Below are 13,233 nucleotides of genomic sequence, written 5' to 3' on the forward strand. Positions count from 1 at the left end.
AACCACTCTCAAACTTGCCTTTTTTGGGTGGGGCGGGTGTGTGTGACAGAATGCATGAAGTTGAAACAGAAAATTAAATTTGAATACAGCATCATATATTTCACAATGCATTCCTTCTCATTGGATAAGCCATTACAACATTGATTGTGTCTTTTCAGTCTCCTTTTCTTTGGCTCATTCCCTGGACCCTGACCGTGCTATAAAAGGCACTGGGTGTATTAGTTTCATGTGTGTGAATCTCGGATAATACATTCCAACCATAGCTTCTGACTTTTAAAAGTTCCATAGCCACAAAGTTTCTCTCCTTCACACCTCTGCAATATGAGGATACCACGTGTTGGCTTTTATTCCATGGTGGGTACCATTGTCTCCTATGCAAGGGTCATGAGGTAAGTACAGTACTCAGGGTTCAGAAAGGGGGCTCCCTGTTGGCCACAACACTAAGTTCTGGCACACGGACACCAACACAGCTGCATTGCTTGGAGTATTCTGATGACTATCTGTGTGAGAGAATTGTTCCCACAGTGCAGCCGTAAAGGACCACAATGCTGGGCAGGACCACAAGAACAGTCCACCCCGCAGGAGCTGCATGAACTGCTCTGAGCTCTATGGAGCAGAAGCAGCGGGAAATGTAGCACAATAATGCGTTGCAATTAAAATGATGCCTATTCGCATACTTTTGCTTAAGCTTGCGTGCATTTGTCTGGTCGCCCAGTTAAACTGGAATCTCCTGCCCCCAATATGATACCTGCTGTTATCCTAGAACCTACCCTTCTTCTCAGATTCCTTGCTAACTCAGTGGTATAGCACCTGCTACAGATGCACACACAAGTTCAACACCAAGGCATCTCCAGGTAGAAATGGGGAAGTCCCCGCATGAAATTCTGAAGAGGTGCTCCCAGTCACTGTAGACCAAGGAAAGAGAACTAGTGGTCCCTTGTTGGGCTACCATTCCCATCATCTCTGACCCTTGGTCATGCTGGCTGAGGCTGATGGGAGTTGGAGTCCAACTATGTCAAGAGGGATAGAAAGGCACCATCTCTGGCACTGTGCTCAATGGACCAGTGGTTGGACCCAGTATAAGATGGATGCCTAATTTGGGCTGCCATGCTGTTTTGTGCATGAGCACATGTGGTGGTCATGCTTGTGTGCAGGCAGCAAAAACGTCTTTGCAAAAGTAATAAAATTCAATTAATACTTTTTTAAAAGCCTACAAAATGGTATGGTCAATAGTAAGGGACGGGAGTGATGGCCAATAGAGGCTACCTGCAATTACATGGAAGCACTAGTCAATGGGCCCCTATGATATTCCTAGTAGTCCCAGAGGTATATATCTGTCTATATCTCTAGCTTATTTGCTTGTTTTACTATCTCAACTGACATTCCAGCCATACAACACCCAAAGCAGCTAACATCAACCATAGTACTGCAATGTTTAAAAGAAAGTATTATATAAAACTCAGTAAGTCAATTGAAATATTATTTAGCATTTATATATCAATAAGTCAATTAAAATAGTATTTAGCATTTTCAGCTTCCAAACTGACCCACTCTCATTAAAAAGATCTTCACCTGTCATCTCAAGCCTCAGGAAAGTTGGGCGTAGACAGGTTTCCCAATGGAGGAGAGGGTGCCACCACCAAGAAGGCCTGACCCTGTTTCCTGGGCAGCCTGTTGTCTTTTGATCAGTAAATAGGGGTGCATGTCACCCCATGTGGATGTCAAACCAGTATACATAAGGAAGGAGTTCTAAAGAACACTGGAAGTGCTAGCTGGGTAAAATGTGCTTTCCCCAGCAACACAATTTTCCCATTTTAAAGCTAGGAACAAGCAGTTTCTCCCCAGTAACTGTGCTAGGTGAAAGAACAACAAATGAATAACTGCAAGGCACTCTTAGCACTAAGTAAAACATGCAGTGGAAAGGCTCTTGGAAATGTGGCTGTGCGTGCAGAATTTTTCACGTGGTCTTCTGGGTCACAGTCACAGGTTAGCAATTAGGGGAGGGGACGACAGTAAGTTTTAGAAATTTAAGCAATATCCCTGAGTAAAGGAAGTGCACAAGGCACAATGTGATCTTTGATATAAGCCAATATTAGTTGAATGTCGCCTATGACCCTCAAGGACAGGAGTCTCCAGTCCCATTTGAAGCCACGAGAGGAACCAACCTGGCACACTGCAATCATACACACTTTATGTCTTGTTACCACAAAGATTGACAAATTGGGAAGAGTTCAGCAGAGAGCAACCAAATGATTAAGGAGCTGGAGAGAAGGTGATTTATGGTGCATAATTTAAGTAAACAGTTTTATAGCGTCGACGGGGAGGGGGTGCTATAAGGAAGGTGAAAGCCCAAGGGATGTTGTGGGGGGAGGAGGGTTAGGAGAAGAGTATGCAAATATCCGAAGCAAGGAAACCCAATGAAGTCGCAATTAATGTGACAAAATATTAAAAGATGGTAGGCAAGGGCTGATGCTGTGCTAGTATCCAAGGGGGGGGGGGCGGACGACTCATGAAATAATGAGTGGTTTCCAGCAGGAACTCTCAACAGGATTCTGCCAGCTTTGGCTCAGATTATTAACCCGCACCATGTTTTATGAATGCCATATTAGTTCATAATTTCCTGATGCTGTCACCACTCGTTTGCAAGCGAACAAGTGAGAAGCGGCCAAAGTTCAGTAGTGGCACACATGCATTGCACACAGGTCACGGTCTCAGTCTCTTGCATTTCCAGTTAAAACGCAGATCAGGTAGCAGGTAACAGGAAAAGGCTTCTACCTGAGACAGGCAGACAACACTGGGCTAGATGGACAAACTGCCTGGCCTGCTATAAGGCAGTTTCCTATTTTTCAGCGCTATTGATGCTTGAGTCCTCTGATCTGTGGTAAGACATGAAGTGCTGTATACTGTCATTGGTACAACCGTATCCTGTACCAGGGAAGTAGCACAGATGCATTCTGTTTTGCTGCCTACATCAGTCGCAACCTCACCGAAAGCCCTTCCACCATATCTCTAGCATAGAGCAGTGTACCCATGAAAGGTGACTGAGCAACTGAAATGCTTTTTAGCTTGCAGCAAACATTAGCTGCCCCACTCTTGCCATGTAAGAGTTGTGCGTCACATGACATCTCAGTGCAGGACCACTCTGCCACACACCACACTGTACTGGCATAACACCCAGGATCAGCTGAGGCAGTCAGCAGCATCAGCAGCACAGCACAGGTCATGACTTTGCAATGATTTGCCAGCAGAGGGGCTCATATAGGATTAAGCTTTAAGGCTGCAATTTTTAGAAGGGTAGGTCCACAGTTAAGCACTAGCAGAATGCACAACTTAAAGAAATCAGCACAATCAGGCAATAGATTTGTTAGCAGAAACAAACAAACAAACAAAACCCCATGCCAAAACAGATAGTGGGCAGTTCTCACAGTGTTACAAATTTTAGCTTCCTTAAGGCTACTGCGGTTGGCAGTCACTAATAGTGACTTTTGCTAATAAACCATTATTTGGTTCAGCTTTAGGGAGCAATCCTCAGCCTTAGGACACAATCTACACACCATTACAGTGAATAACAAAACACTTCTTGATTTTACTAGAAATGAATCTAACTCATAAAATTATTTTCCAAATAATAAATACGTGGCATGTTCAGTTCAGGTCCAGTTTTCTGTTAGATGGTAAATTTATGTTGGGCTTTGTTATATTAAGATTGTTTCTTAATATACAAAACAGAGACTTTCTACTTTAAAAAAGAATGTCGGGACAAGAGTTCTACCCTAGCCTTCTCCACAACAGTGCATTTAAAAAAAAAAAATCTACGGGAATTTTATTTTATTGTATGGAGAAGCATTCACTCACGTGAGCTTCCACTTACCAGGTTTCCAGCAATCCTTTGCTTGGGACACAGTTGTGCTTGGGTTCTTTTTTTAACCATTTCCTTCCTCACAGATAGATCCTGAGCCCTCATAGATCCTGAGTACTCATGCCACTTCAACAAGGATACTTTTAGCCTTCTTCCCACACTACACTTCCCTTCTCAGGATTTTTCTAGCTTACATGTCTCCCTGTATAATACATCTTACTATAAACTCAGGAGCAAACAATGCAACCTGAGACACAAAAAAAACATACCAATTGAGGGTTATTTTCTCATGCACAGTTGATAATTAGCTCTTGAGGATCTGGGTTGCAAGAAAACTGTTTAGGGTTGACACTCTATTTCTGTCTAAAAAGATACATTGTCCTTTCTGAAGAAACTAAAGAACATGAAAAGGAAAATTAGTATCATGGGGGTCTCATAGCAGTACAATTACCTGTATCCTGTCTTCAGGAAGTTCTGTTTTCATTGCCAGCATCTCCCTCGCATAGACATCAGGATAATGGGCCTCATTGAATGCTTTTTCCAGTTCCTCCAGTTGATAGGATGTGAAAATTGTCCTGAAGGAAACAAAACTAACTGATGAAAAAGTAAAAATGAAACTAAATGTTGGACTAACCTAAACGGGTGAAGGACCAAAGGGAAAGCTTAGAGAGTGGGTAAAATATATTTGATTATTGATTTATTGCATTTACATCCCATCTTGTTCCTCCAACTAGCTCAAGATGGCAAACTTGGTTCTCCCTCTTCCACAACAACTCTGGGACCATGTAGCCAGTGAGCTACATGGTCAAGTCGGGTCTTAAACCTTGGTTCCCCAGGTTGGGTCCCAACACTCTAACTACTACACCATGTTGCCTCCTATATGTATCTACAGATGGATAGCCAAAAGCCATAGGAAGTAAAGGTACATAGAGAGAAAGAGAAAGTTCACCATGGTTATGATAAGCAAAGGTAAGCACTTTGCTGTCGAATCCTACCCACATTTTGTCTGCTGCATCCCTCTTCACTCAGTGGGGTACTCTCAAGTAAGTGTGCATAAAATGGCTAGCTTCAAGTCCAATTTATTGAAATGGAAGAATTAACTATGTCTCCAAAGCCCTCCAGCTGAATTGAAAGCGAAGGCCTACCCATAAAGTATATTAACAAATCAAAGTGGGAGACAAAAGCAAATCTCTCAACACATGGAGAATGGGGATATTATTCAGAAGGAGGCAAAGGGTGAGGGTACTTAAACAAAAATAAGTGTGGCACTTGATTTTTTTTTTTAAAAAACTTTGATACGGTAAATGGGTAGTCTTAGATTCCTGCTTCTGTTCATTGTCAAGAAAGACATCACAAAAACAAACCCATTTGTGGCAGAAGCTACTCAAAAGATTTAAATTAGGGGAAAGCACCACCTCATAGAAAGTCACAGGAGGGGGGGGAACAAGAAGTAGCACCCCCAAACACCAGCTCAGCTTCTACAGTATATCCGTATCCCCACCAATAATTCAGAGTGGCATACATGATTATCATCTATACCATCCCACTGTATATATGCTATGTTTTTTTTTTATTATTTTAAATAGAATGCTATTGCAGATAGAATCAGTCTTTGCTTCTCTGGGTTGTGAGCCTAACCACCCTCACTAGGACGTAAGCTCATTTGCAGGCAATGGCGCTTGCTATCAAATAAATGTGTTTTAGACTGGATTCAGTTTCTCACATATATATCTTAACTATAGAGTGTCGAAATATATGTACATCTCTATTGGTAATTACACATGTTAAGAATTAAACTACTTGTTGTTATGTTCTTCAGACTATCATTTTGCCTTTCTTTTTAAAATAAAAATAAAAATAAAGGTAATCTTTTGCTATATGTTAGCAAAATAACAATAAGGATGCTGGCTTGCTGATTTGGTTAGTTGCTATTACAATAACAACTAAACTGATAAGAGTTATGGATCTTTAAAAAAAATTACTTCCATATTGTTATTAGCAGTACTTCTGTGAAATGTAACACTAAAGCAGAACCCTAACAAAATCTGGCAAATTCACTACATTCAAACCCAACAGTGTGAATCCAGATGGTGACTCTTAATTCTGTAAGATGTAGTTTTCAGTGTCAGAAGACATGCTTTAAGTTGAAAAGACTTTGTTTTGCTTGTCAATACCTATAGGGAGTGGCTTCATGTGGAAGGTTGGATTTTCTGGCAAAATGCAAGTTGTAAAGAATAAAAACCATTATTTGCTTTTCTTTATTTCTTTTTTGCAATGCAGCATTCATATCAGCATTTTCAGGTGCAAATATTATTTCAACACCAGTGCACAGCATGCTATGTTTGGCATTTAAATTGATGGATAACAACACCGTCCCCTCTTTTATAATGTTGAAAAGTGCCCAGCCTTTCTCTGCCAGTCTTCCTTTTTTTTAATAAATGGAAGACAAAAGGAAGACATCTGCCAGTCTTCCTTTTTTTTAATAAATGACCTGAGCACCATATAGATTCCCTAACTCTTTACAACCTAAGTAAGTACCACCAGTGCCGTCAGCAGTTCAGCTGTGCTGTGCTGTGAACAGCATAGTAAGTAGGACTTCCACCTCTTCAAAACAACGAATTTCATACCAAGGACACACTTCTCCCACGTTTATCTATTCCAAAGTCCTCCTCACAGACAGGCACACTCCCAAAACGATTGTCTGGGACTGGAAGCAAACGGAAGCACAACTGGAGTTAAAGAAAGATGCCTGCAGAGCAGACAGGTTCCTTTCATGCTCCTGTTGTGCCGCAAATCTGAATGAGCATTAGGCTACCGGCACCAATTTCTGATGCATGCATCCCTCTGGTTCTGTGATTAATCTACCAAGGAAGCAGTCTGCATTACAATATTGTAGTTCCTCTCTCTCTCTCTCTCTCTCTCTCTCTCTCTCTCTCTCTCTCTGTGTGTGTGTGTGTGTGTGTGTGTACACAGGGATGCAAGCAAGCCCAAAGAAATATGAAATAAACACCTGCACCCCTGAAGAAATATAGCATCCAGAGGAGAAAGAAATCCAAGTCACTTAGTAAAAATAAAAGAAAATGTAGTCTTCGAATTTCCAATGCTCTCAAATCACCTCCAAGCATTTTAAATCTAACGCACTGTATCGGATCAGTAACAGTGTTAACAAAAAGACCTTGTTAATACAAAGGACATAGTCTACGATCAAGCGTTTGTATTAGTTCTTTAACTGGTAGAGTTTGGGGTGTCTCCCCCCCCCTCCAAACGGAATCACAGCCAATGCGAATACAGCAAACTCGTTTAACCATTCGATATCCTTCTCTCGAGGCAATTTGAAGACTATTTATTTGGGGAAATTGCTGGGGGGGAGGGGGGAGACAACACAACTCTCCCACTTTTCTTGCAGGATAGTTTTCCTGTCAAAAATAAATGGCAGAATGCGTCTTTCTGAAATGCATACTTAAATTTCGTTTTTTTCAAAAGTCACCTTAGTCCACTTTGTACCAACAAACCTCACTAACAGAGACATTTCTAGTGTCTCTCCGTTTTGCAACTACTTGTTGGAGAAGTATTTAATTATAGGTGAATTAATTGTTGTTGTTTTTTAAAAAAATACCAAATATACTGGACAAGGTAAATACTGTACACCTATTGGAAGAAGAAAAAGCCACTCCTGAAATCACTAAGAAATTCAACACTTGATTCCAGCTCTTTTCTGGATCCAGAAAGGAAACGTGCTTCGATTTTAACCTGGATCTAAACGGCGAACCAACCCACTCCCTTGTATCAGTCCAGTTCATCTGGGAAGTTCTTGTCCCCCATCTGCTTTGACCTCATCAGTCAAACGGAAGCATCCGCTTTGCCACGGCAATTGCACTGCTTAAGGAAATATTGAACACCTTAATTTGCCCTTTTCCTCATTCTAGCCAACCTTTCACGGGAAAGTTCTCGTAATTCACAGGCACTCCGCCGCTTAGCAAAATTGATCTAATTATTTCCCCAAACCGGGTCCGAACAGATGCATTGCTGTCCCATTGTCCTGAATTTCAGGAATAACAGGATTGCCACTGGCTCGCTTGGGAATGTTTTCCTGGCCACCCCTGCAGTCCTACCAGAGAGGAACGCGGCTACTTCTGGAAAGAGGACCGCGTCCCCCTTTTCTGGGGGCAAAATGACAAGTTGCCCCTCTTGAGACTGTGACAGATCTGGGAAGGGAGATTAGACTTCCACAAAAGACCTCTTCACTTTCCTTTCCTCTCTCCCACATCTCCTGTTTGCAAACTGTCCTGTCAGCTTGCGGAACATTCCGAATACTTTATTGCTAGTCACGGAAATTGCAGCAGCATTCTTTGCTGAGGGGGGGAGGAATATAAATTCATCGCACAAACCACCCTTGATCTCCCGTGTTGATATTGTTGTTGTTTTCCTGAGCAGATGCCAGCCATATCATTTTATAGGATGCATTTCATAATAACATCTCTCTCTCTCTCTCTCTCTCTCTCTCACACACACACACACACACAACCACCAGGAGATTCCAGTTGGGTCAAAGCACTGCTTTTTAAAGGGTCCCAACACATGCAAAAAAAAAAAATCCCTAATTTATTTCGTTTTTTAAAAGAGAGAAAGAAACAGCCCAAGAGATCCCTGGAGAATGAGGAATGCAGAGAGAGGTCTTCGAGGACAGCTTCCCCACCCCGCCCCGGTGCTGCGTCTTTTATGACAATGGACCACTACGCAAGGAAGACGGATTACAACAATGGGGGAAGGAGAACTGCGGCTCACGGGGAGAAGGGAAAGTGCCACCGTGCAGCCGGTCGGATCAGCCAGGGCGAAGGAGACCCCCCTGGGCTCCCTTGGGTCGGAGGTTTCAAGACAAAACAGCACCCAAAGGCCGAACAAATGCCCCGAGAAGCGCGGCCTCCTCCCTGAGCTGCGCCTCGGGTCCATCCGAGGAGATGCTGGTGGAGGAGACAGAGGACTCCGTTGGGATGGAGGACCCGGAGAAGGGCGCAACTCTCCTTGGCGCATCTCTGCAGCTCCCCTCTCTGTTGTCCCAGCCCCACCCCCACCCGCGTGCACAAGGTGATGGGGGGCTCGATCCTGACTCCCTGGATCCTGAGGCCCAAAGGTAGAGACTGGGAGGGCAGGCCAGGCAATTGGGGTGGGGGTGGGGAGATCCTCCCTCTCCGCCTCGCGGGGCTTCCGAGCAGCGTCCGCCTTACCTGTGCCGCCTCTTCTTCCGCTTCTTGCTCTGGCTTAACGAGGATTTGGACATCTTTCTGTCGCTGGACGAAACATCCTCGGAATCTGGGGACACAGAAAGGCGGCAGCGATGGGGACCAGAGCTCCTGGAGGGTGTGGGTGTGTTCGGGTGAGTCTCCCCTCCCGGCTCCCCGAGACGCTCCGGGGTGCGAGGCGAGGGAGTCTCGCACTCAGACCTCGCTTCGGATTTCCCCGGATCGGGGGATCGGGGCGCTGGTCTCGTGCGATCGACTCAGGTTTCGTTCCCTGGCCGGGTTCCCCCTGGCAGCGCTTTGCATCCCGAGGACGCCTCGCTCTTTGCGCGCTCTTGGCTCCTCTTTTCTCCCTTCCAAACTCGAAGGCCAGTTTCGTTTCCAAGCCTTACGCGACATTTCTCCCCCTTCGAAATGTCATTTTTTTAAAAAAGAAAAAAAGTATTTATGAATTTTAAAAGTCGATGGCGCATCGCCCCAAAGCTTGCAATTTTGGGGATCCTACTAAATCTTATCGCTCCTATATTGAAAAGACAGGGCAAGGAAAAAATGGACTTTGAACCAGGGGAGCTGGAACACAAGGAAGGGTATTTATATATTAGACACTCTACAATAACAACTTTTGCCGTTTCTCCTAATTTTTACCCGTTTAAAATTATTCTGAATTATTATTATTCGTTTGGAAATCGACCATTGCTTTTCATATTATTTCCTTTTATTCCCTTGGCGCTTATGGTAATAAATCGGGACCTTGAGCCCCGACCGCGCTACCTTCAACAGCGCCGAGCCCCGCGTTCCGATCTCATCCCTTCAAAAGGATGGAAACCAGCGGCCGGTCCTGTGTTCGAAAGTCGCCCCCTCTCCCTGCCTCCGGAGGCCCCCGCCCCCTTCTCCTTGACCCCCGTCGATTATCTTTCCTTATGCTTTTAGAATGACCGCAGTCTGGGGAAGCAGCTGCTGGGCCACTTTCTCAAAAAGCCGCGATCTGGAAGAAGCGGAGATCGCTGGCGATGGGAAGGCAAGAAGAGCCTGTGTTGGCCCTGGGAGTCTCCCTCCTGGGTCGGCTGTGTGGGGCTGCCCAGCCTGGAGGGCTGCCTCACGGGGTTGCCTGGCAAGGCAGCCGCGGCCTCCGGCTTTCCTGAGGCTGGATCTCTCTTTCTCTCTCTCCCGGCTGCCCCCTTCCTCGCCCGCCCCACGGCTCTGCCTCTACCTGAGCTGGCCGTCTGGCTGGTGTCGAGCTGCGCGGGGCCTCGGCCCAGCGGCTGCAGGTGGACGCCGGGCGGGTCGGCCAGCACCTCCAGGAAGGTGGGCTGCGCGTAGAAGCCGGGCAGGCTGCCGGCGCCGAGCAAGCCCATGCCCATGCCGCCCACCCCGGCGGGGCTGAGCACGGAGCGGGCCGCCAGCAGGTGGCCGGCGGGCAACGAGTCCAGGGCCGCGCGAGGGTGCGAAGGCGGCTCCTTGTTCAAGCCCAGGATCTCCTGGATGCCGAAGCCGGTGCAGCGAGGCGCCGCGGGGCCCGAGACGGGCTTGGCCCCCGCGGCTACGGAGCCCACCGGGGCCCCTGCCGCCCCTGGGGGGCCCGAGGCTGTGGGCGGCGGCGGAGGAGGAGCAGGCGGCGCGCCGTCGGGGGCTTTGAGTTTGGCGGGCAGGCTGTGGGCGAGCGCGTCGCCCGCTTTGCCCGTCATGCTGCGACTGGTCCCTGGTGCCCGCTCCGGGGAATGCTCGGGAGCCCCCGCCTCAGGCCCCTTTTATACGCCCAGCCTGGAGCCCGAGCGGGGTCAGAGCCCAGCAGCCAATCACAGGGACCAGCCGCGATTAGGAATTCCAAAAAGCCAAATATGGGGGGGGGGCGGGGGAGGTGAAGAGACAGAGAGGAGGAGGAGGAGGAGGAGGAGGGGGAAGACCCGTCGCGGGGGGGGGGGAGAGGGAGGGCGGCCTGGGGCGCGCGGGCAGCTGCGCGCAGAGCTAGAGCCTAAGCGGCAGGTAAGACGCCCGCACGGCTGCCAGCAACTGAGGGCAGTTTGTTGGGTGTCGTCGCTCTGGAGGGGTCAGAAGGGGGAACCCGCCGCGGCCGCTTGAAGAAGCTCTGGATGTGACAGGTGGGTGGGAGACCCCGCAGCACCCGAGAGGCGACTCTGAGGCAGGGCGGAAAGGGGTTGTTTGGCTGCCCTGTCCAAGAGCAGGGCCCTTGCGCGCGCGCCCAGGGTGAGAGGAGAAAGGGCGGGAAGGAGGGAGCCCCGCGTAGTGCTGACAGGAGGGCGCGCGCTGCAGGGGCCTTTTCCTGGAACATGGTCAGCAGGCTCCGAAGGCTGCAGCCCTCGCGTGAGAAGTGGGGTGGAGGCCGCGGGAGGCGGAGGAGAAGGGAAGGCGCAACGAGAGGAGCCGACGCCTGGGAAGCGTTTCGTTGCCTTGGTTTGACCGCGCGAATAGAGGCGAGGCGAGCGAGGCGCGTCTTATACAAGTCACAGCGACAGTTCTCTCGCCCAGTTCACCAATGAAATCATCCCAGTTCCTTAGAGGGCTATTCAAATCCGAATTCACACCTCTTCTTCTTCTTCTTCTTCTTCTTCTTCTTCTTTTAAAGAACGAATCGCCGCGTAGGCAGGCAGGTGGGCTGATCAGAGACTTTGCAGTTTGTTGTACAAACTTTGGCAGCAACGGGTGCCTTTTCCCAGTTATCAGTTTCGCAATTTGGATTTGGAGAAAACAACTGGGAAAAGATATCGAAATGTGGAAAGAATGATTTCCATATCGAAATATGGAAATAATCTTGTGGTGTGTTTAATTATACGTTGAATAGTGGCAGATAATAATAAATAATAATAAAAACAGTTTGGAAATTCGTTCACAGGAATCACTGCAGCAAACCGGATTTGTGGTGGCATGGAAAATGTGCATACTTCGCGCTGTTTTCAATAGGTGCTACAACTATAATGTAAGATGAAATGTACAGGTGCCATTTTGAATGAATGCGAATGAGAAGACAATGGGGAACAGAGGGCGAAAGCAATTCAGTACTAGCGCCCATCTAAAAAATAAGGGCTGCTTCTTGTCTTGCAGTAATTAGCCTTCCATAATGCAAATTTAATGCTATCCCTTTAATACTAACATTGTTGAAGGTGGATTCTTGGAAGCAAAACGAATAACCTAAGTTGAAAGAAATCATATGAACCAAACTAAAAGCAAACTATAGTTTACTTTTATCGACTATAGATCAAAGGTCTCCATTCAACTTTTGAAGTAAAAGCTTTGTACATTCAAAATTGATTTCACCCAGAAAATTTTACTAAATCATTGTTTAGCAAAAAAGTAAGGTTTTCAACTGACATTTTAAAATTTTGCACCTGTTTCCAAGGATGTGATATTTTGTATTGTGAAAATTAAAGTTCATCTCCTGTGCTGAATCAAATCTTATCTAGAATTGCATACAGTTTTTAAAATAACTGACATATACTTCTTTTAAAAAATAAATTTATATTGCTATCCATTCATTTTATATTAGTGGAGGAGGTGAAAGTGAGTCACAGTAAAATATCCAATTTTCTAATTGGTTGTGTGTTCAAATATTCAGCCAAGTAAATTAATAATAAGATTTGATTTGGAAACACAAACACATCTTGTTTGTTTCTGACCTAAAAGTAAAGTTTAGTTGAAAGTTATCCATGAGCACAGGAGATAATCAGATTTGAACTGAAATTATATAATCCAACACCTCACCCATTCTTCAGATATAGTAAACCCCTACATATAGTAAAGGAAAGAATCTTCAGGGGACAGGGGACATTGCAGAATATAAAGGATCTTTTTGTTTTCTAGCTTCTCTGATGAAGCTCCTGATTTTCTGGTATATCCAGCTGCTACCTTTTGTTTTATGCTTAAATTATATAAACTGCTCAGGAAATGAGTTTTGTTTTTTTTGTTTTGTTTACATTTTCCAAAGTTTTCCTCAAAACAACTTCATGCAACACAACATTCCTGTGTTGATAGAATCTTTGTGTAGAATCTTTGGCGATCACTCATAGCCCAGTAAGATTGTCTTCCATGAACGTGGTCTTAACAGTGAGTCTTTAAGTAACTGTGGAGGCCAATTCTGGATCCACATGTCCTTCCACAGTGGGGACATAGGTTTCTAGGCTG

The 13,233-nt window shown here is 45.8% G+C and overlaps 1 protein-coding gene and 1 long non-coding RNA gene across 2 annotated transcripts in view; both read right to left on the reverse strand.

The window, feature by feature from the left end:
* VSX2 (visual system homeobox 2) overlaps positions 1 to 10,781 on the reverse strand; it is a gene marked incomplete at its 5' end in the record, with an annotated part of 31,888 nt that extends 21,107 nt beyond the window's left edge. The window contains 3 exons of the mRNA XM_083741602.1: positions 4,311 to 4,434; positions 9,085 to 9,169; positions 10,307 to 10,781. Of these exons, the coding sequence (XP_083597728.1) occupies positions 4,311 to 4,434; positions 9,085 to 9,169; positions 10,307 to 10,781 (684 nt within the window). The remainder of the gene's footprint in view (positions 1 to 4,310; positions 4,435 to 9,084; positions 9,170 to 10,306) is intronic.
* The window catches only part of LOC310846136, a 121,543-nt gene that overhangs the window by 63,196 nt on the left and 45,114 nt on the right, over positions 1 to 13,233 (reverse strand). The window lies entirely within an intron of this gene.

This window comes from Podarcis gaigeae (genome assembly GCF_964106915.1).
Source record: "Podarcis gaigeae genome assembly, chromosome: 1".
In the NCBI taxonomy this organism is placed as follows: Eukaryota; Metazoa; Chordata; class Lepidosauria; order Squamata; family Lacertidae; genus Podarcis; species Podarcis gaigeae.